The sequence below is a fragment of the Typopeltis vanoorti genome, chromosome 5 (genome assembly GCF_054136105.1).
Source record: "Typopeltis vanoorti isolate ZY-2024b chromosome 5, IOZ_Tvanoo_1.0, whole genome shotgun sequence".
In the NCBI taxonomy this organism is placed as follows: Eukaryota; Metazoa; Arthropoda; class Arachnida; order Uropygi; family Thelyphonidae; genus Typopeltis; species Typopeltis vanoorti.
The window spans coordinates 795566-820323 of record NC_143553.1 but is presented as its reverse complement, the minus strand read 5'-3'; the positions used below and the strand labels follow the sequence as shown (position 1 = coordinate 820323).

The following is a 24758-nucleotide window of genomic DNA, read 5'->3' as shown; positions in this document are numbered from 1 at the left end:
ACGTTTTCTAATTCGTGTTTCAATCGGTACATTTTATTTTGAAATATTGCAGCTTAATCGTTTCTTCCGCAAACCGACATGTTTGGTGTGCTCTCTGCGAAGTTGGATTTGCGCACACAAATTTTCGTATTGCTTGCGTAAGTTTGCGCAATTTTACGTTAGGGGTTTCTGCTTTCCGGGAAAAATGCTAACGTCATATACACTTCGGAGAACGACTGCTACATCATTCCGATAATCATTACTTTCATTAGTTAATACTCCGTTTTAATCCTGGCGACAAGGGGTCAAGACCTCTCGTCTTTTCCTTAACCAAGGGTAAGCATACTTGAAGTATTCTCACGACTTGTCTGCTTGTTTTATAGAAGCTGCTGGCATGTTTATTCAGAACACCGATCGCTCTACATAAACAGAAGCAACCGAAACACTTTCGTGTTAATTTAAAAAGGAAAAGATCGAGAAGTTGCCATTTACTTACTCGATTGATCTCGTCGCGTATCTTTTACGTTGCGCTGTGGTCTCCCTGTCAGAAAATTTACAGCAGAATTTAGAAGAGTGCTATTGAGACGCTTAGCTTATTTCTGCGTTTAGCAATTTCATGAGAAATTAATTCATCCATTCAGCAAGAAAAACGCTGCAGCAAAAGAAAGTTTCCTTTTTTACATGATAAAGTTTTGGTGAAGAAAGAAGTTTCTTTCGCGGTTAGCTGTGCTCGTGATTTCTACTAAGCTCGAATCTTCCCCTTTTTACTAAAACGACCGACAACAAAATTCTTGTCGTACCTTGAACAGAGCAGCACGTTCACTGCTCAATCGATTTCTTTTTCCTACATACAGTATTAAAGCTCTTTCATTCGTTTCACGTGAAATATCGCCCCCCCCCCCAAGGAGAAAATATAAACTCAGACTTTCATTAGCTGAGATTTGATCGAAACCATCCACTTGTAATGAGAAAGCGACCACACACATGAAAAAGAATTGGAAATGCGTTTGCGTAAGGAACTGCTTGTGTTTGGAAAGTACACAAATGTTTAGCGGGACCGAACCAGTGTCCTTCTGTGTCAACCTATCAAGAAAGACAAACAGCAGTACTCGATTAGAAGATGATCGAAATAAGAACCGCAACAGAAACGAGCTCTTAGCAATCGCCTTTGTTGCCTTTTCATTAAAAGCAACAAAGGCTGTTGCTTCATCCCTTCCAATTTCATGCGTTGTCTTTCTTGGGGAGGGGAAGGAGTTTCCAGCAGAAAGCACTCGGACACCTCGGAATGGGACCGACTCGATCACCTTCGGATGAAGTCCTGAATCTTTCGGCTCGAATTTTTCAATAAGAGGCGCGTGTCGATTTCACTGCGTCACGAAGGCACAGCATTCATTAAAATTAGAGTTCGTCAGCTGTCCTCTTCATGCAGAAATTCTTTGCGTCTTATCCTCCATTTGCATCGCATTCAACCAAATATTTTCCAACTGAAATGTTTCCTAAACCAAAGCTGGCCATTCTCGGAACTTGCTCAGAACAATCACATTTATGAATACTTAAAAAAAGCTTGCGCCTCGCCTGTTCCAATCAGGTGACACACACTACTCAAATATTCGGAAAAGAAGGGACTGGCCACCTCAGAGATTCGTGATTAGTTCCTGGGATGCAGAAATCAGTAGCAAGTTTCGACCATAAGTACTTACGCGGGGACTTCCTTCATTCCGTGGAGAGCCATTCATAGCAGTATTTTGTAATACGAAATTGCAGAACTAAAGAAACATTATTAACTCGAAAAGCAACAAAAGAAGGCTTTAACATGAACGTTCACACCACCTGAAGAGGAAATAAATAACCGAAGCGTGAAGAACACGGAAAACTTTAAGGTAACGAATTAAAGATTTCTTCGATTAGTTTAAATTAAAAACACCCCCACTCTTATTTTTTTAATGACAGCCCTCCCACGAAAAGCAATAACTTTATTAGCACAATCAGTACCATCTGTGGCATAAGCACTGCGTTATTCAGAAACTTTACTGAAGAGAACAAAGAAATATTTTTTGAATATCACTTTAAACTTCCGATAAATAGGCAGTGGCTTCGCACCATGAACATCATCTGCCACTAAGACTGGCAACAATTCATTCGACAGTTGGATTCGGATCCAATTGGCAAAGCGGAGAACCTGGCCATTCACCCTACCTTGATTCTGTTTGACGTCCAGTGTGTTTATTTCCTTGCACCGTCCAAAGGATTATACTCGTGGTCTTCCCAAGCGATGAGCATTGCTGATGTTCAGCAAGCGCGGCCTGAAACACAACTAAGAAATGTGCATGAATTCCCACGCTCCATCATTTCATTAATTCTCTCTTGATGAATAAAATAATTCGACCACAATCACCACGTGGACTCATCAAAACGGCTCCAATGAAAAGGTCGTAAGGGTCACAACTACGAGCATTTTCTGTGCCAACAAGAGATCATCCGAATTTCGGACAAAAAGAAGTAAACTCTATACACTAGTTACCGGGAGCGAGATTAACTTTACAGAATTGACTCGCATCTGGTGATAAAAGAAAAATCATCCACCATCTAAACTCCTACTGAAATATTCATGCTGCAAGGAATTCGTATTCGCTCTAAATTTTGACATTCGATTCGCTGTCTCCTCGTTTGTCAGTTCGGCCGACAACGCCTAGCATGTGTTCAACCTTTCCACCGATTGTATATGTGGTTTCTACACTCAAAAACTCAGTATTCAAGCAATATCGGGGGAGGGGGGGTAGACAGTCCTCATTAATCTCGAAGTCCCAGAAATGAATCATTAAAATTAATAGAAGATTTGTTATTGTTGCTGTCGTGATATCCCCCAATTTTCCTCAACCGTCCCTTAGAACTGGTTGAGCTCTCCAGTGAGGAATTTCAACTATGTATTTTATGACTGTAGATCTATGTGTGTGTGTTCACGGGTCGGTTTATCTCTTCTGAGGAACGAAAAACCCTAGTTTCCGGGGTGAAGAAAACCCCTACTTCCATATGAGACCGGCTAACTCACCTTTAGTCGAAAGAGACAGATAAAGGTTCCTCGCATCATGTACGGGAATCGGACCCAGATCTTTCCGACCAAAGAGCTTCGTCTATACCAACTAAGCTACGGAGGCATTTAATAGAATTCCATGGTGTGCTGATTATTCCACAAGAGCGAAGAGACAACTCTTTCAGCTCAAGAAATGAAACAGCAAGACCGGAGTGTTAAACATGGAATTTGTATAATCAATATTAAGAAAAGTAATTAATGTGAAGGAATACCGGAGTTTTGCTCTTTAATTTAGCATATTCTGAAAAATAATCTTCGCCATGCTGTAGCGACAGTTCTTGCTTTGATATGAATCAAAAATGCTCCGAGTATGTTGATCATCGGCCACGAAAAAAGATCGCAAGAACTCTTCCACTTCGCCTACACTACTCTTCCATCTAAAGAGTAGTGTAGTCTCCCCCCCCCCCCTACTCTTCCATCTGATCCCTTCAGGGAGATATATTGTTGTCATTATTCTGATTTCGTCCTGTTTCTTGAGTAAGTGGAACTCAAGAAACAGCCCTTCCCACTACTTTCTTTTGCTTGCTGCAATCAAAGCCAATGTTAGATGAATTAGATAATTTATTGCCCTTCTTTCTTAATAAAATTTCCCAACTCGGCATTCTGACCTTCCACTCGGGCAAAAAAATCTAAATCACTAAACAATGCAGGTACCAACGGACGATGAATACACCAGCGAGTTCTCAAAGCTGCGTTAAGCAAGGGAGGGCGAAAATAACATTTTGATCCCTGAGAAAAAAAACATTTAAAAATTAAAAAAAAAAAATATGAAGTCCGTTTTTGTTCAGATTTGTACTTCGCTTTCCGTAAAGTTGTGTGCACTCATTCGCTCTGAAATGCTGCCGGTAGGAGTAGAAGCAAATTTTTCCATTTTTAAAATCCCGACCACCGGAAACACCTTTCCTTTTAGGAAGTATTCTTGGAGAACTTTAGTATGCAAAAATATCAACCCTAGTTCTGCAGTCATGTGCTTCACAGTTTGCGAAAACATACACGGGTGGAATATATATCATGGCGGAATCGAGTTCTCATCAAAACACAAAAGGAGAGGGTTGTGAAGCGACATTTCAGTCTTGATATTACGAACCTTCATGTCGTCATATCCCGCAACTCTGGCTTCGAAGATTCCCTTTTGGAGACGTGAAAGAAATCAACTGTTGGATATTTTGCCAAGAAGACATAATCAGTTAAACTGAGGAGGATTGTGTACAAAGGAAGAATAATTGGTTTGAATTGTAAAAAAATTATTACAACGCTGAAATTTTAAGAGGAAATTCGAAACTAAAAGTTGGAGACTTCATTATCTTAAGTGAGCGATGCCAAAATATGCTTCGAAAGCAGGATTCATGGTGAAGTGTACTCTTCATCCAGTGCATTAGCCAGGATGCATTGCGCTTAATTCCCCTCCTTTTACACACACACACTGATTATTTCATCCACTCACTTAGTGTTGCAGGATTGGCAGGAACGTCAATGGAAGCGTTTATGGAAATAAACGCTTCCATTGACGGTACTCCAGCAGAAAAGGCACCTGAAGAGCTAATTTGGGCGATCGAAATTCTTTTCTTCTGCCTTGCTCTGTTTGCATGATATAACTTTGAACCGTTGCTTAAGATTAAAAATTATTTCAACAAATCGCATGATGGTGGTTGAAGATTTATAAGGCAATATGATCACGTTGGTATTATCTTGAAGCATCGCAAATAAACTGAACACACTTCTTTATAAATTTTCCATATCTTCACCTTTCTGCAGGAGAATATTACTTATGTGCTGTATCTTGTTCGCCAAACTCGACTGTCGAATTTGGCAAACGAATGGGTAAGGAAAGTACATACTACACCCGAGAGAGAGAATTTTTCAGACACTTCCGATCTCTTGTTTAATGATGGCAATGTCACCATTAAACAAAAGATTGGAAGTGTCGCTTATCGTTCAAACGATAGTCAAAGCAAAGAAAAATTAAATTACCATAACTTATTTGAAACGGTTTGATGGAGAAAGTTTCGCCATCGTCTTCATATCTGATCAGATAGGAAGCGAATGTGAATTCACAAGAATGTGACACAACATTCTTGTGAATGTTACTTCGCATATTTGTGGGTTCTTTTGCATTACTTTTTCTTAGTGTTAGGTAGTGGAAGAGAAATGAAAGTAATGCCTTTACCTTGAAAATACTTCTTCACAAAGAAAAGAAAATCAAGAGATCAGCATCAAAAACATTTCTGTAATTTTCTGGAAATTACAGAATTGAAGCAATAACCGTAGGCAGCCAATTGGTTCATACTTTCCGTATTCGGTTTTTTGTTTGTGACTCCCCAAAGGTTGTAAGCCTGTATCAATTAATACTAGTTTTTTTAATTAAATTTAATACAGTTTTGTATTTTTAATTAGTTCTTACCAATAATCCGGAACCCTGCTCTAGAGAACAAACATAGCATTTTTTCAAGTCAATCCAGGTCTCCAGTAAGCGGGACGAGATCTCACATAGGGCGATGAAATTCATCTCTCATCGAAGCTTCATGACCGGACCGACCTAACTTACACGAGCAGTGCAGTACCGAATAATAAACATGCGATAACTTTCAGGTATAAGAATGTACCAACAGCACACGACAAAACGGGAGTTTGTCTCCTCGGTTCTTCTCGGGCAACTTTCTAGCTTTATTATTAAGAGAGAGACCTCCAGGGAGTCAGGGACTCATCGTGGGAGGCCACATACTACACGCACTAGCTATCATACTTATGCTTGAATTCATTCCCGCTGCTTGCACTTACAACATCCAATGGCAATCCATTCCAATCACGCACTACCCTCTGAGAGAAAAATCTAACCCCTCACATCCTTCTTGGCAGCCTTCATTCTCAGCTTCCAAGGATGCCCCCTCTCGTCCTTTCCCCACCCTTCATAAATTGGACAATTACCAGAATAATTTCAACTGAATATGAGTTAGCTCGTCTCTTGTTGAAGTAGGCGGATCTTCATCCTTCCAAACAGGCAATTAACCGATGCAATAAGCTAATCCATTCTACACCGACATTCAACTCGCATTTCGGCCCATCTAATGCAGTGCTTTTCAAACTGTGAGGCACGCCCCTGTAGTGAAGGAGCGAGACCCTTTATGAAAGGGTGTAAAGCAATGCTCAACATTATTGTTTATATTTATAAACCTTTTTGTCATTAATATACTGCGTTCAAAATTAATGCTTGTCATTTTTTTATAATAAATATCTCTGTGTACTATGTAAGTCTGGTTTGCAGTATAACTGCGTACTTTCCACAAACTGGAAGAACATCTTAGTTTTACCATAATGAAACACATGCTAAGAAATCTATGGTCGGTATTTTTTATGAGAAGTGCAGGGAGTGCGAGAATTTTTATCTATTTTTCGAAAAATATGGGAGGCGTCTCGTTATAAAGTTTGAAAATCACTGATCTAATTTAACCTTACCGTGTAGGGGCCTTTTTACTAATAACTGCATCGAACAGCTTTGAGTGGGAGGTGGATTTCTTCTTCCAATTAGACATCCTGCTCGCTTACTGGAGGTACGAAGTAACTTGAAAAAGTCTTTGTTCGATTTCTAAAGCAGGAGTTTTGGATTATGTAACTGTTATCCCACCCAGGATATTAATGCTAATGTACTACAATAGGTATACACCTTTCTCCAGTATGTATGGGAGAAAGGTGTATACCTATTGTCGTGTCTTTTTATTCCTCACCGCTGTTTGAAAGTGTCATTTATTTTCCTTTTGTCTTAAATATTTTAGATCGATCAAAGGCAAAAATCCACAATTTTTCTAGGTGCTCCCCTCCCCCCAGCACGCTACTATATATGTATTTGTATTCCTTCGACATTGTGTTCCTTGCGCCTTCATTGTGGTCTTCGCACCACTTCTGTTCCCAATAAAGTTGTCCTACTAAGCTTTATAACCAACGTACCTTACAAGAAAACGCCATCATTTTCTAGTCCATTCTTACACCTCCGAAAACGAAATCTGTAAGATCTCATATTTTGTTTCATCTAAGATTCATAAGTATATCAAGCATCATCTACCATAACCTCTCCCAATCTGTTTAAGTGATTACGCTATCCGAGATTAGCTCAACTCTCCTCGCGTATCTTTCCAAATGCTAAAATGTCAAGTCCCTTCCCAATAATTTTCATTTTTAATATGATTCTGCAGCTGATGACATCAATTCAATCCTGTGATGATCTTCCTCACGACTCTCATATCTGCTAAAGTGTTTTATTCCTCAGATCTCTAAGTTAAAATTTGGTTCAAACACTTTCTCAGCTAATTGAGCGTTTAGACTGATTTCTCATTTAACTCACATAAATTTGTTCAAACTTACTTGTCTTTCCCTTCCGTATTTAGTTTACTATTTTTGATAAAATTGCCCAAAATCTCTCTCTCATCAATGTATATATATATATATATATATATATATATATATATATATATATATATTATATATATATATATATATATATACAGGGTGTCCCAAAATTCACGCAAGAAGTAATTTTGATAGAAAACACAGGTTTTTAATTAAAAATTGTAATTTCTTATTGATTTATAACGTACACAGTATAGGGTTATGCATGGAATAGCAATCGGGTAAATGGCCTCCACGGCTTTGCTGGCACATACGCACTCTTTTGTCGAAATTTTCCATAACCGTTTTGCATAAATGTGGCTGAATTTCGTTGATACAGCGCTCAATTTCCTCCTTGTTGAAACCGTCTTGTTGAAACCACATATCGTCCATATCTTGCAATTTAGGCACAAAAAACTTGATTATCATGTCGCGATAGCGAGTACCATTAACTGTTATTGCCTTACCAGCCGCATTTTCGAAGAAGAATGGACCGAGGATGCCTCCAGCCCAAAATCCGCACCAAACAGTGACACGGTGTGGATGTATTTGTTTCTCAACAATCACTCGTGGATTTTCTGAACCCGAAATGCGACAATTTTGTCGATTAACGAAGCTATCAAGATGAAAATGAGCTTCATCGCCGAAGATGATTTTGTTCGAAAAATAAGCATCCACTTGTTGTTTTTCCATAATCCATTCAACGAACTTTCTTCGCTGTGTGTGTGTGGTCAGTAGGCTTCAGTTCTTGAGTCAATTGAACTTTGTAAGCATAAAGATGCAAATCTTTCGTGAGAATACGCTGTAGAGAGCTTCTCGAAATGCCGAATTCAAGACCACGGTGCCGAATTGATGTTCCTGGACTCTCAGCAACACTCTCACGAACTGCTTCGATGTTTTCTGTTGAACGACTTATTGAAGGACGGCCAGAGTGTATAAGATCAATAATTGATCCAGTTTTCTTGAATTTTTTAATTAATCTTTTCATAGTTGATGAAGTTAAATCACTATTCCGACCATATTTTGTATGAAAATTGCGAACTGTAGCTGCCAAACCTTCATTATTTTTAAAATATTGCTCAACAATGAAAATGCGTTGTTCTTTCGTGTAGCGCTCCATTTTTAATAACCCTGAACTGTCAGCTGTCACGCTGTCTCGTTGGCAACACTTTACCGCACAAATGGCGCTAAATTTAAATCTTGCGTGAATTTTGGGACACCCTTTATATATATATATATATATATATATATATATAGATTTTCGCCATTGCGAATTCAGCTGCACGTTTCTTGCTGCCTATTTTCATAATTTTCATTCTAAATAGAAACGTTGTTAAAGATATTATCAAGTAGAGAAACGTGTGCGAATGATAGTGAGGAGGGGAATTATTCTTTACTGAGATGTGCTCGGCCAGCTACAGGCAGCTCTTCCGTTAATTGATGAGCAAGACTTGATGGCGATGGAATAGGAAACTTTTAGCTGAAAGGGAGTAAAACTGCTTGTTAAGCGGCACCATTTCCGTTTTCGAGAGTAATCGCTTTATCAGGAAAACGGTCACGTGTCTGAGACCATCTCATTATGGCCGAGTAATCGAAGAAATAATTTTATCCTTTTCTGTAATGTTTCTTGGAATATTCATAACACCACAGACCTTTAATATGGATTCCAGATGAGTCCTTCCTCTGGCATACTGGCTCGTGCACGAGCCAGTATGCCGTCCCGAGTCACTACCTCTCGGAAGTCATTACGTATGCACGTTGTGCCTTCGAGGACGGGGCGATTTTTGCTTTCTTACACGATAGAGCAGAGAATTTTGTAGCGGAAGCCATCTGGCTCTGTCGGGATCTACAGTCGGAGCGAGGACGAAGGAGGGGGTTCGATAACAATTTAATGCACTCGTGCTGAACGGACTGTGAAGTTTTTCGTCGCCATCCCTCATAGAAACACATCAGATAAGATATCACATGGCGAAAGAAAGTTAATTCCTGTTTCCAATAAAACACCAAAGTAATCTTGTTGATTGCTGACGGCAAAATTTCCTTTTCAAGCGCCTGTTCGTTTTCTACCCCTCCCCCGAGTCATTTTCTTTTAACATGAAGATTTATAATTTCTGCAAAACGTGAACGAGATGAAACAAATCTTTGCTAAAGGAACTTTGTCGACTCCGTGCCAGAGACAAGTTTAATATCAGAGGACGTTCTTCACATTGCAGGGACCACAAAACGTGTTTGAATTTGGATATAAAATATTCTAGAGCGGGTATTCAGTGAGTCAAGTTTGTGTTTGTGCTTAAAGTGTACATTTATCAAGTGACGAAAAGCGCATTTTGCCTAAAGTGCAGTCCCTGTAACACTTGGAGAGACAAAAAATACAAATGAAGGCTCTCTCTCGCGTGCATATATATATATATATATATATATATATATATGTAGAAAGTATTTTACCTTGGGTATAATAAATGTTAAAGATACCAAGCTATTTTAAACCTGGTTTTACTCCATTTCCCAAGCAAGCAAACAGACAAACAAGTCAAGTTTACGGCTGCAATTCTAGCTGACCCTGCAGGTAGTGCAAGACCAAGGCAACTCATGGTAAAGGTAGAATAAGCTCTGATCACTAATCTTAATATTTACCCATAATGCAAAGCACATCTCCTGGAGGATTTATTATACCCAAGGTAAAATACTTTCTACATTTATATCTCCTCCTGAGATTTTTATTTAATAAGGTCCAAGCACCTTATGGTAACTTGTTCTGGTAAAATACTTATGAGCTCTGTATTACTAAAATCTTGGTATTTCTAGCCTGGCTCCCACTGATGAGGCCTCAATAAAGGTCGAAACCGGTCTGGTAGTGGCCCATTGCCTTTAATACAAAGAATCATACATCTCCTCCAGGAGATGTGCTTTGCATTATGGGTAAATATTAAGATTAGTGATCAGAGCTTATTCTACTTTTACCATGAGTTACCTTGGTCTTGCACTACCTGCAGGGTCAGCTAGACTTGCAACACTTGCACGCGCAAACTTGACTTATTTGTCTGTTTGCTTACTTGGGAAATGGAGTAAAACCAGGTTTAAAATAGCTTCGTATCTTTAACATATATATAAGTGAAAATTGCTACATTTTGAGTAATTCCATGTTGACACAATCTCATTAAAAAGTCACCTAAAAAATTAAAGTGAGCCAGACACCGAGAAAGTAGAAGATTCACTTCAGTTTAGAAACGGTCGCTTACTGAAATTAGTTTTAATTAACAGCTTCGTTCTTCCTGCGCTTCTCGAATTTGAGGAAGTTTGCATTCTTTGCCAAGGATCCCTTCTGAATGTCTACCCGTACATTTCTATCCGTCTGTGGACATCTCAGAATCAGTAGTGGCTGATTTTAAAGAGCCCTATTGAATTATTACTAAGAAAACTTCACTAGAAATTTGTCAAGCTGTGATCGCATCTGCAGTGACCTAGCGATAGCATTCAGCTTAGACCCGGAGTTATTACCGAAGGTGAAATGTATGTCGAAGCGTGGTTGTTCCTCTTCAGTTACTGTTATAGATTAATTTTGCATTTCAGTTTATTATCTGTTATTTCTCTTTATGTTTCCAGTTGCTTAAGCTTTTCTTTTCTTAATACAATAAATAGTTTTCCATCACAAGCGAAACAAACACTCAATATGAAATCAATAATCATCCCACAGGGAGTAACGAATTTGCATGCTGAAATCTGATTTTGGACTGCACTGCAATAAATTGATCCCTCTTTGTGGTAATGCAAAACAGAGGGAGGGAGGGAGAGAGAGAGAGAGAGAGAGAGAGGGGAGGGGAGGGGAAGAAATAGTGGCTAGAAAGTTGGAAAGAAAATAAAAGACGATGTAGTCTGTGATAGCGAAATCTCCTGTCAGAAATTGCTGGGAAATGAAAGAGATTAAAACGGTGTTTTCGTAAAGCGCGTCCCAAGCGCAAATTTGTTGCGGAAATCTTTGAACCATCACTGTGTTAGACGAGACACGACGATGTTGCGCAATATTTCGAAATAGAAATACTATTCAGTAAGCTCCATGCAGAGATCATTTTCAAGATCGAAAAGATTCATTGGAAGCTATTTTTAGAATAGTTCCAGTTAAGCGTCATTGCCTACTGCTGATCTCAACGATCGCCCGGATTCTTTTGGAGATCATCTTGACTTTTGTGTAGACTCGAAACCAAAGACTTGCGTAAACATTGAACGAACAACGAACAGTCGAAGGGGCATTCCGACAGGCTTTCTGTTGCAGTTTTGGTTATATTGCACAGCCATTCGATCAACTGTACTTCGTTTATTCGACTTCATGGTCCTGTTCGTTTTACGCTTATCTGCTGCACCGATCCGCTGTTTCCTTCCACAAGTCTGACGTTGACTTGATGTTTTCTCTTTAACACAAGATTCTCGATATGCCTAAAACGCTTTTGCATCCTACGATTTCTTGGATATTCTTACTAGCCTTTGATGCTACTCGGTGCGTACGATAACGATCATTGCTCAATATTACACACACTTGAACGCAGAAGAGCCTCCATAGCTCAAGTGCGGTGGATGCCCTTTGTTTGCAAAGACCTAGGTTTAAATCCCACCTAAGATGCGAAGAACTTTTATCAGGGTTTTTCGAGTGAATATGAGTTAGCCGATTAGAGAATTAGAATGATTTTCGAGAAAGAGGTCACAAGAACACACACACAGACAATACACTGGCCTCACGATTTGGATTTACGACCTCAGCCTTGGTCGTAAATCCAAACCACCAGAACTATTTGAATGTAGATGTTATCTGCAATTTACCGTCTATTTATGGTGACATGTTACTGGCGAATTATCTTTTGCACCGAGAGGGAGGTGTCTAATATCTTGTTCAATCAGTATACTTGCGAGTACCACAACACGTGCTTGAATTTAGTTAGTATTCCAGACTACGGCGGAAGAGGACGGCCTTCAACCGTCTGTGTGTGTCCCATCTGTATTCGTCTGACAGAGCTGCTTATTTGCTTGTCACTTTGATCACCAGGTTTCATCCATCACGCGAATTCGAAGAACCCACCTGTATTTGTGGCACCATCACAAATCAATTTTATTGACTGTGTTGATGATAGCACGAATGCATCAAACAAGCTGCGGAAAAGAGGAGGACTAAGAAAGGAGTCCCATTCATGGAACCCCTCTAATCATCGTATACTGTTGCTTCATTTCCTCCTAGTTTGCAACTGAAGGAAAAACGGGTTAACGATATAATTACTACAGCTTTGGGTCGATGTCAAAATCTGTTCCGATGCGCTTCCGAAATCTGAAGATGTTGGTGACGTGAGAAATGAAAGCACTTAATAGCCGAGTACAAAAATGGAGTACTCTGCTGTTAGGCGTGCGCTGAACCTCCACCCAATTATACATTTTGCACCATTAGCCGATGCAATGTCACAAGAGCTCGTCTAACAGAATTGCTTGATAGGCAGTACATGCACGCCACTGAGTTCTTGTTGGCAGTTAAGGATGTGGACCTTGGCCAGAGTCGAAACCAGGTCAGTAATATTTCATGCGGCTACCCACTTTTAGTGATGTTCAAAACGCAGTTCTTATGGCGTGCTATAATACAGTGGATTTCTGAACTGGTTCCCTCCCCCCCCCACCCGATAGATTACTGAAAAAAAAACAACCTGTAACGACAGAATAAATTGCTCACAATAATTATGGAATAATTGCAAAATTGAAACATAATTAAGAATATTGCAAGATTCGAATCCCGCACAAGGCACGGATGTTCGTGAAAGTGTGCTGTGGACAAGAGAGTGAAAGAGGAAAGGAAAAAAGATTAGAGGTGCTTGAACTTAGGGTTCAAAACTGATGTTAAAAAATGTGCGACAAAATCACACTCTGGGTTTGAATACCGTCCACCATGCGAAGAATCTTCCTAATGGTTTTATAACTGAAAGGGATTCAGCCGCAAGACAGGCAAACCCAGTCAGAAGAACACACGCAGATAACACCATTAATAAACACACGAGCATCACGACTTTAGTCGCTTCGGACTTAATTGCAAACTTTGTGATTTACACCATCTTTGCTTGTCATGCGCGTGTGGGGGTGCTGCTGTATACTGTGTATTGGGCTGGTTAGGTTAAATTAACTTTGAGAAAATGCGTTCGTTTACTGGTGATTGCTTTGGTGATCTGCGCAATGTTTTACTCCTTACAGAGCGCAGTCATTTTGTGAATCTAAAAAGCGAATACTTAAATCCAAGGGATGATCGATCAAATCCTTTACATGCCTTGCCAATGTAACTTGTCCAGAGAGGCGCGCGCGTAATTTGCAGCAGTTTTTTTTTTTAATAACCCTTCAAATCCGATTAAAATATAGCAGAACGTACTCTTCTATGTACTCGTTGCATTTCCAAGCAAAAAAAAATAATAATAATAAAATAATAAAATAAAATAACCAAGTGAAGTGGAAAAGTGCCTTTTGCTGTTGTGTATGCGAATAAAAGTGCACTTAAAGCTCTCGTGCCAAGTGAGTAACAAAAGCAAACGAAGCCTCACTGCAGAGAAGAGCCTGTTAAGAAGAGATACAATGTAATGTAGGTTGGTGGGAGAAAATCGCGCACAGAAACCAACTTCGTACGAACATCTCTCCGACTGCGAGGGATAACATGGAGAAGAGAATTTTAAGAAAAAGGAATGTGCGATAGAAACAGATGGACCAATTAATGCTAATAAAGATACGATTGCAGAAGAATTCTTGTCATCTACCGAAAGAATGTCTTCAACGTAACCAATAAATATTTTCTACAAGACGAAATAACTTCCTGTCCCTCCCGTAGCACACAAGACTGAAATCCACTCCAGTTATTCCTGTCTTCTGCTTCCCTCGAGCAGCCATCTTTTTTTTTTTTTTTTTCAATCGTCCTTTTCCAAGTTAGATTAAACCTTCTAATTTTTTCTTCTCGCATTCATTTCAAAGGTACCCTTGGAATTTCTTCTCTATCTGCGTGTTTTATTTCGCTGGAAATACTTTTTTGTTTATCTTTTTAGAAAACTGATTATTTGTTAAAAACGTTTTTAATATTTGAGAAACACTTTGTTTGAAAACAGTTTCCTTCAGCTTTCTGTCAGCTTCCATTCGGATGATTTCCATCCATTCTTGATTTTCTTTAAGCAGTGTTTGCTATCGTCAAACTTTGCATTGCCCCCTTGTTATTTCCACCTGCTCTATCAGCATCACCGCCTAAGCAGGTATTCTTCATCCCTCTTCCATTTGTTGGTCAATTTAATTTCTCTCTGGCATCTGATGCTTAATTTTGCCTTTTTTCATATCTTTTGAAGTCCATCTTTTTAAGCTGCCTCATTCAATGCTTTTGATTCCGCTCGTGTGTTCCGATAATATTAAATTCTTATTAATTAAATAATAACTTATTTAATATAATTTCATGTTATTTAATCATTTAGATCTTGCAGCTGTGTTGTGAGATTCCATTTTATTCTTTTCCTTGCATTTTTTCCCCATTAATCTAATCAATGGCCATATTAAAAAGCAACCCAGATATTCGGCAATCCCTTGTCGCACATCCATCCTTATCAGGAACGATTCTGATTTTTTGCTCAATCATATTTCTGGATGATGTGCACTGCTTTATTAAATCCAACAAGCCTTAATATATTTTCGATTTCAGTTTTAATCCTATTTCAAAATTTAAAAGTTACAAAAAAAAAAAACACCCGGATACTGTAAGTACACCGATTCCTCGTCTTCGCGGAACCAGAGGCTACCGTCTTTCCTTCGCATTAGAATTCTCGTTGCATCTCTCTCTCTCTCTCCACTGCCCGTTTCACTCTCCAGCACACTACTAAAGATCGCTTGCAATTTATCAGCACTTTCTTCCTCTCATTTCACTTGCTGTATTATCATCGCCTTCACATTCCATCTTCCCTATTACACCCATAATTACATTTTGGTTCTCACGTAATATTTAAAATCTACTTATAAGACTTTCTTAATGTGCCGGTTATTCCGTTTTCTGTATTTAACATTTCGGTAACGTGCTTTCTCCGTTTTTCACCAATCTCATCCTCTTTGTTAGGCAGCACACATTTTTATCCCTTCTATCTTTTACTTGCTTTCTTCTTCTTTCCGAGCATATTTTCATCTCATGTATGCTGTTTCTGCCATGCTGCCTCATCTTCTCTTGCTCATCTTTTAATTACCCCATCTTTTTTCTCTCTCTCTCTAATTTCGCTTATGAATTTCTTTAATTCTTTGAGACTATTTTCTTGGCTTTCTAGTTTTTTTCCCCTTTACAATATGAAATCGATTCTTTATAATAGCAGAAAATGTTTTTAATTTAATTTAGACATATATTTATCCCATCCTGTCTTTTTTATTTTCTTATTCCTACACGGCTTTACGTCAGCTGTCACAAAATAATAATCAAAACGTGCATCGGCTCCTTGCCTCTGATAAGAATGAGCTTTTAAAAGTGCCCTTTTTTACGCCGTTCCATCTGGCTGTCGTCATCAAGCGTTATTTACGTCATTTTGTGTATTTCTCCCGTTTAAATAAGCTTCCTTCTACACTACAGTTCAAGACTGATCGTTTCGAAATATTTTCGCTGACTGAGCCACCCCAGTGACAGAAAAGGATAGCGGACTTGTAGCTTGAACTAAAGAAAACGTTTTCCATATTTTTACGACCACTCATTGCAACATCCGCAGGCAAGCTCTAGAGCAAAACGCATGTCGCCTGTGAAAATGTAGACTTCGTAAAATGGCGACCTCCAGACTCAAAAATGCTCTTTGCGAATAAACGATCGAGTCTATACACTTTTCTTTTGATCTGTTCTGAATTCACATTTCTTTCACTGGAGAATTTCTTGTATTGCTCTTTCAACTTAAATTGTAAATTCGAAAAATAATGTCTCGTTAGAAATTGTCTGTCCTTCTTGAAAAACATTTTATAGAAGATAAGCGAGTTAATTTGCCTTTTGTTGGGATTCCAAGTAGAGCAGTTTGAGTGAGCTAGCTGAATAGATGACAAGCAGATTGGAAAATGAAATATTTGGGTGCGTTACGTAAGTACCGGCTTGGTTGGCCGAGTGGTTAGCACACTCGCTCTCCGCCATCAGACTGCGGTTCGAATTGGAAGCCTGAAGTCGCTTGAAAAAGTTCCACGTTTGCTGTCAAGACTATGCAAAAAATAAATTATAAATACAAGAAAAAAATATAACATTTAATAAAAAAAAAATAGAAAAACATCCTTAGCCCATCCACTGCACAAAATGTCCTGTAGGTTGCGTATGACCTTTAGGGGATGGGAGTAACATAAACAAAAAAGTTTTCAGCATGATACCAATTTCGTTGCATCAGTGAATTAAGTCACAATTACTACGCAACTAAGAGGTCTCTGGACGGAGAAATACTTTCTTGATATCTGCAAGGATTGTTCACTTTTATGTAGGAGAACTTTGCGGTAGCAAAGTGCTTTCTGCAATATATTGCAGAAATATAAATATTATTTACTGATGTTACCATTCTTGTGATACACTTGCCCATTTTTTTTTATTAAGAACAATAATATGTACATGCAAATCAAGACAACTGGAGATAGATTTTTCTTCGCTTGAAGAAAGTCACTAAAATCTCTTCACTTTTTCTAAAATTCTTTATGAAACAGAATTCAAAAATGATCAAACCCAAGTTGGAAAATTTTCGTTTTGGGAGAGTTTTGCATTTTATGAGAATCCATCCGTGAAAGATTGGCACCAACAGCCCACACTCAATGCCGTGGATATGCTAAGGTTTACATGCCGTGGGACTGCTGTTCTAGAAACCAACCATGGAACTTTTTTTTTTTTCCGGCTTGCGAAATAACTGGTGATGATGCTTAGACCGAGCGGGATTCGAATCCTCAGTAAGAATGGCTTGCTCTCAGCAGACAGACGGCTGCATTTAGAATTTTGCAAAGTCCTCTCCTTTCCACAGAAAGCTTGGCTTCATGGAGGAATATTTCACTGCCGATTTTTCCTGTTAACTTAATGCTTTCAGTATTTTAATAATAATTGCTTTTAGTAATAATAACTTATTATGCCGACAGTATTCATTAGATATTCCAGCACGACTTCTGAATTTTAAAAAAATAACGATACGAGCAAATCCAAGTTAACGGAAGAATTTTTATTATGACGATTTCGTTAACTAATCTAACTTAATGTTTTAACAAATCTTCCGTTCGTAAATCCAGGCCCATCGAACATTTTGATGCCAGTTCAGTCTTGCGTTGATGAAAATGGTTTGGGTTTGTGGATCGTTTGATTATCTAATAAAATATGAAAGCATTTCATATCTCTGGAAGAGTAAAATTTAGAACCCTTAAACAGAATAAACAATTCGTTTCTTTTCTTTCTTTTTTTTTTTAAGGAAACAAAAATGGCCACATTCCACTGGTAAAGGTGCATTAATTGATTGTAACTTCCGAACTGTTAAACGAAGTTATGACACGTGGATCGCAATTCCTAGCACGAGTGCCATTTTAAGTAGCTATGTGGAGATTTGTGTGTGTGTGTGTGTGTGTGAGGGGGGGGAGATAGTCGTAGTAAACAAAAGGTTATTTTAGGTGCGAAGAAATTCTTATGGAAAATAACATACAGAAATTAATGGAAGAAAATATTCGGCCCATAGAAATACCCACTTGAGTTTCTTTGTTTTGGAGAAAGCGACTCATAAGCGAGTTTGAATTACTACAGTTACATGAAGGGACGAAGTGCTTCAGGTGGAACTTCGAAGCTTCTCCCACAGTACTGCTTAGGACAGGGGTGGCCAACCCGCGGGCGGCCCTGGACTGTTAGTAGCGCGGTCCCATAAGATCTTAAGCTGTTAACATTATTATGTGATGCGAAAATGTCTTTCTTTCCGTTTTCATACAGGAATTTCAGAATAGGGTTCAAGATTTCGGAAAAAATTATCAATTTTTTGGTGTATTTGCGACTCCATTTTCAGTCGACATAAATGCATTACCTTCGAATTCTCAAATGGGATGTATAGAGTTGCAATCAAATATTCAACTGAAAGAAAAATTTGATCATGTCTCTTTGCTAGATTTCTAAAAACCCTATCTTCCCAGAGAAAAATATCCTTCGCTTCGCAATCACGCTTTATTCATGTCGTCGCTTTTTGGTAGTACGTACAGTTGCGAACAACTATTTTCAAGAATGAGGCATACGAAGACCAAAGTTACATCAAAAAAATTCCTGACGAGAACCTTGAGAGCTCACTACGAGTTGCAGTCACTTCCATCGAACCAGACATTGATGCGCTGGTTTCAGGGGAACAAGGACAAATAACTCACTAGTTCTGTGTTTATGCTGCCCTTTTTTTTAATGTTATAATAAAAAATTAAAACAAAAGGAAGTTTTGTTACTTATATAAATTAACTATATTTTATATGCGGCCCAAAACAATTCCTATTTACTCAATGTGGCCCAAGCAAGCCAGAAGGTCGGACAACCATGGTTCAGGGCTTTCACTTTGCTCAATCATCTCAACCCCCTCCTCATCTTCTTCAATTTATGGAATTGGCAGCGTCCAGCGTGTAACAGCCTCACTTCTGATGTTCACCTCCAGTCCGAGAACTGGCTGTAAAAGGGGCGGTCTTTGTTTCTTGCGTATGTAGAGGTTCTTACATCCCCTGCCTCCTTTTCTATTCTGCGAGATGTCTCAAATTCTCAATTCCGTGGCTTCGGTTCAATATTTCTTTTCATTTCACGAAGCCGATCTGTTCAAATAAATATCTAAATTTCGAAGTGAATCTTTGTAATCGAATTATGCATTTGAAACTTGACTGGGAAGATCAAATCTTACCTCCCAATTTTGAGGTAAGATTTGATCTCCAAATCTTACTTCAAATAAGAGCCTAAACAGTGTGCTCGTATTATTGAGTTTCTGAAATTTAATTTCTGAATCCTCCTCCCATTCCAGCAGACTTCATATGATGCAGTTCTAAGAGCGTGTTGCCGACTACAGTTTTCATTCACGCTAATTCTTTTTCTTTATTAGCCAATGTCCATACTTTTTTTATCATCTTGAGCCATTTTCATTCTCGGGATCAACGTCTTCTTCTTATTATTATTAAGATAAAGCATTATGTGAAAACATTTTAAGATATGCAATCACATCATATGAATTCTGCGCCGGCTACAGAATTAACAGGTTACAATGGTTGCAAGATAAAGTGGTAAAACTGATATTCTGGGAACAATGGTTGCAACATTATTTGCACACTTATGCAGGCAGTATGGACAGAACAAAATATTTAAGGTGGAACACTTATGCCACTACACAGTCATGTTAAAACATTACCACAGCCCAACCTATAGAGTAACCAGAACAGCATATCAGATAACAAGACGACAGTAAACAAGTTACATAACATCTAAGTACAACAATCACAATGCCAAAGCCACCCAAAACTTCTACGTACCTGACAAGATAAACAAACTGCCATTCGACACTAGGAACATACAGAGAGCTGAAACAGCGCTATATAAATATTATAGCGAGAATGAAAATTAGAGCAATTCCTGTTTCTCTCTTCCCCACCACACACACAACCTATGACAAAACCCCCTCTCAAAAACAATCACTACAAGAACACAAACGAAACAAACATGTCTAAATCCAACACTACTTGCAAAAAAAAAAAGTTATACTGTAACAGCAGTTGAAGTCTTCCAAGCACGTACCAACAAACAGTAAAATCAACACCTGGCTTACGACCAGTATAGAAACATAACTATGAAATCACCGCCATCTGTCATCTTCCTCAGATAAGCTCTGCTAAACTTCGAGGAATTAATCCGAAATGCCTCCCAAAGAAAGAATATATTACATTATACAGAAAAAAAATTATTATTATTATTATTTAAAAATATTATTAACTTGCAAGTATCTATTATTCACAATTGTAATGTATTATAATTATTACTGCATCTATGTATGCTATTTATCTGGGACATAATAAAATGTTTAAACGTGAAAAAAATTATTTACCACGTGACAACTAATGTGAAAAAAAAAGAGACCTCCAGTAAGTCAGACTCATCGAGGGAGGCCACATACTACACGCACCAGCTATCAGACTTATTCTTGAATTCATTCACACCGCTTGCACTCACAACATCCAATGCCAATCCATTACAACCACGCACCACCCTACGAGAGAAAGATCTAGTCCTCACATCCTTCTTGGCGGCCTTCATTCCCAGCTTCCAAGATGCCCCCTCTCGTCCTTTTCCCAATTCCCATAAATTAAAAAATCGTATCAATTGAAATCCTGCATGACCCTTTCAGAAGTTTTTAAGTCTCAATCATATCACCTCTCTCTTTCTCCTGTTTGCTAATGTCTGCAGTCTACAAATTCTCAATCTGTTTTCATAATCAGTACTCCAGAATCCTGATATAATTTTTAATACTCTCATTTGTACTCTCTCCAATATATCAGAATCACAATGAAAACCAGGAGACCAGACCTGCACACAATAGTCCAAGTGAGGTCTTATCAAGGTCTCGTAAAGAGCAAAAAGTGAACGTTCGTTTCACATTGCAATTATCTTTTGAGTTGTATTTGCAATCTTTGCCACATGGCCCCTAAACTTCAACTTCCTATCTATTAACACTCCAAGATCCTTAGCCTCATCAGTTTCTTCTCGGCTAATCCCATGAATATAATATGACATTGGATATATAATCATGCCGAAGTGAACGACTTCACATTGCTAAAACATGACCTTCCCTTATTAAACCCATGTTGCCCATTGCAAAGTAGAGATTCACTGTCAGCCCATTTCTGAATGCCAGTCCTAACACTAATTTTCCCAAAATCTTCACCACTACTCCTGAAATACTAATTGGTCGATAGTTGGATACATCGGTATTTGCAACGCCCTTGTGCAATGGAATTACCTTCCATTCCTGCGGAATCTTTGAGACTCATATTAAGCATCCTGGTCAAAGGAATGGCCAGTTCAACTGAACACTCTTTTAGCACACGTGCTGATATTTCATCAGTCCCTATTGCTGAATTCTTATTAACTTGTGCAACAGCTCCAAAAGCTCAGCCGCACACACCTGCGGGTCTTCATTCAGTGAAGAGATAACGGTGAGCTCAATGTTGCGTTCACCAGGTTGATAGCGTTTAACGAAATGGGCACCCATTAACTGAACTTATGCGTCGTCTGGCTAATTGAACGAGGGATCTTGCAACACAACGTTTTGTTTTCAGCTGCTATTAATTCAATTCGTTTTCACCAAGAGTTTTTTTTTTTTTGCGATTTCCTAAATATTTTCTCCCACCTTTATGCTGCCTTCTGGCGGTGTAATGTTCAACGTTTGAATACGTTCAAAATCGCAATCGTTCCATATTTATTATGCCTTTCGCGAAATCATTACAGTACTATAGTTTTTCATCCCCCTCGGTTTCGAAAAGTGTTGATTTCTGTTAGGATTCGTCAATCGGAGACACAACTTTTATGTTTTATAAACCGATCCAAAGTTTGTCGCAGATAACTGAATTGAATGACTTAATTGAGTTTATGAAGTAAACATACGACGCTACGACGATGTGTAATCAAGCTAAAAGAAATTTTTCTTTTAGCGTGATTTTTTTAACGAGAAACGTACTACTTAGTCTTAACTTTTATAGGGCTGGGCTACTGCAGTCTTCTACTGCTCCATAAAGAGCGACTTTTTCGCCTTTTATTCGCATAAGAAAGTATTGTCATGTCTTAAGGTCTCAGAAGAAAACGGTGGACTTCCCCAGGACATCGCGCAGGATATTTGAAAATAGTTTTTTTTTTCAAACTTTTGCCTTTAAATATGGATATTTCACTTGGAGTTTTTTTTTTACATAAATCGTACGAAATGCTTCCAGATAATCTTCTGCCAGAGATCAGCCATGACTAATTTTTAACTGCGGCTTATATTCGAACAGAACATAACACCAATCGCACCACTGCTTTTCTCCACCTGCCAATTACTTCCTCGCTTTATTATTTTATGCCGAAGATCCTTCTCAGTTGGTCCTTCTCCGAGTAAACGACTTATTTCAGAAACAGCGACGGCGATTTTTACCGCGCCTGCCGAACAATAAATTTAGAATTGAAGTAAGCGAAGTTCCCTCGGTTGATGCGAGTTCCGATTCAAGTCTTCAGTGGGTCAATAAAGAGCACACATCAACAACTGTCTCAAATGGAAGCGACGAAATGTATCCTCCCAGGAGGAAATGTGTAGATAAATAAAAAAATGTGTAGAAAGTCCCTTTCCAGTATGGAAAGGGACTTTGCACGGAAGGGCAGTTTTTGGTAAAAGTAGATGTGCGCTTTTGCATTTAAGTTTTCTTCTGACCGTAGGAATATGGCACCCCCCCTTCTCTATTAATCTCTCTTCTTCCAAATTTCCGACGCTACAACTCTTCTTCCTCCCTCCCACTGTTAACGTGATGTTAACCGTCCTATCGCACCTCCTTAAACGACTTTCTTCCAAATCCTTCGATTGTAAGGGTTAAAGGATGTATTTTTGTGTTTCACGAATTCTCTAAAATAATTTGCCTCTTTATTCCCAAATGTGTTTTATTTAGAAAGCAGCCCACACATCAAATCTTTGTTTCCCCTCCGTTCTCTTTAAACAAACGCAAATAGAAAAATTTATTCGCGTTTGTTTAAAGATGGGCTGCTTTCTAGAATAGAAATACCGATTGCTTAAATGAACTGTTTTCAGCTACACGAGATATCTCTTACCTATTGTTGCATCTGCCGCTTCGGGCGTGGGGAGTGCTACGCTCGCCAAGAGTACGACGGCGAAGAAAGTCGTCCTCCGAGCCATCTTCCACAAATAGAAAGAAATCAGATCTTCAGCGGAAATCAAAGCCGTGCATCCCTACCGGTCGGTGCCATCGGTGCCTCGAAGCTCCTTTCCCCCCTAAAATATAATCCTTAACAATCGGAGTCGTCGGAGAAGCGCACGGCCGGACACGATGGGTGACAGCGTCGACCTCTGGTGCCGACTAATAAGTCACGTTGCGACTGTCACTCCGGAAACGGCGTTATTGAATGAGGGCAGCGAAGGTTTCCGTGCGAAGAGCGACGCAGTGCGCTTGCACGGAAAGAGACAGAATAAAGAAGGGGAGGGGGGGGGACAAGTGAAAATGCAGAAACGATCTCCATGACCATGGTACCACATTTCATTAAGAATCGCGCTGATTTTGTGGGAGAGGTTAAAGTGGCTATTTTAGGCAGGGAATGACACACTCGACACGTAAGCACGGTTTTGGTAAAATATTTCCCCGTTTAAAACGTCGATGGACGCGTGCTCAGTTTACTAGTTTTGTGTGATAGCGGACAGACAGACAAGTTGCCGAAACAGCCTCAAAAGAACGAAGATGCGACATTAAAACGGATGCGAACAATTCTCGCGCTTTGACCGTGGGGCGGGATGGATGAAACCAAACCACCGAGGGGAAAACTGCATCTCAGTAAACGAAATGCGCAATAAAAATGAAAATTTGAGCGGGTGATCCCTCATTCAAAGAGAAGGAAAAAAGTAGGGCAGTGGGTCACTGGAAAGAAACAGAATAAACAATTTTATGCGTCGTGAGTATTGCAAAGCGTTGCATTTACTTCTTCCAAAAGTCACGCGATCTTTTACTCACACTTCGGTTCAAAATTATCCCGTTTTAATTTTTGTTTCTCAGTTTTTCGTTAAAGAGAGAGGGGAGGGGTAGGATAGAACAGAACACCCCAGAAGTGGGTTCATGTTTAGACACTGCTGTGGTTCCGTAGCTGTTTTCTGTTTTGTAGCGAGTTTCGCCTCTTTAAAAAATAAAATGAATAAAATAAAATAAAATGAATAAATTTATGAGATAGACAGAAAAGAGAATCTGCGTGTGTGTGTGTTCTGGACGAATTTTAATGAAGGCTTTCGGCATTCTCAGCTGTAACGCTTCTTTACCTGAATGCACTTTTAAGATGCTGCAGAATATTTCGTACATCCTTTATTTTATTTATTCTTTTTAAGGTAATCCCGTTTCCAAACCAACCTCTAGTAAATTCGGGTTGTGGGGAAAAATGGGTGGCGTGTGTTACCCGCTCGGCTTGTTAATCCGAAATTCGGGGCGCCCACTTTGCCGTTCCACAAAGTAATTTCCGCGATAAAAAAAAAACATTCCGTGCAATATCAGAAGAGTTTTTGAATAGGAACTCCTCCCGTGTTGCACTGAATAGCACAGAGTCACGTTCTTCCTAAGCACC

The 24758-nt window shown here is 39.0% G+C and overlaps 1 protein-coding gene across 1 annotated transcript in view; it reads right to left on the bottom strand.

Annotated features, from left to right (window-relative positions):
* The window catches only part of LOC150106180 (ionotropic receptor 93a-like), a 125023-nt gene extending 101670 nt beyond the window's left edge, over positions 1-23353 (bottom strand). Inside the window, exon 1 of the mRNA XM_090392947.1 lies at positions 23250-23353. Within this exon, the coding sequence (XP_090249073.1) occupies positions 23250-23334 (85 nt within the window). The 5' untranslated portion in view covers positions 23335-23353. The remainder of the gene's footprint in view (positions 1-23249) is intronic.
* Between the last annotated feature and the right edge of the window lie 1405 nt (positions 23354-24758).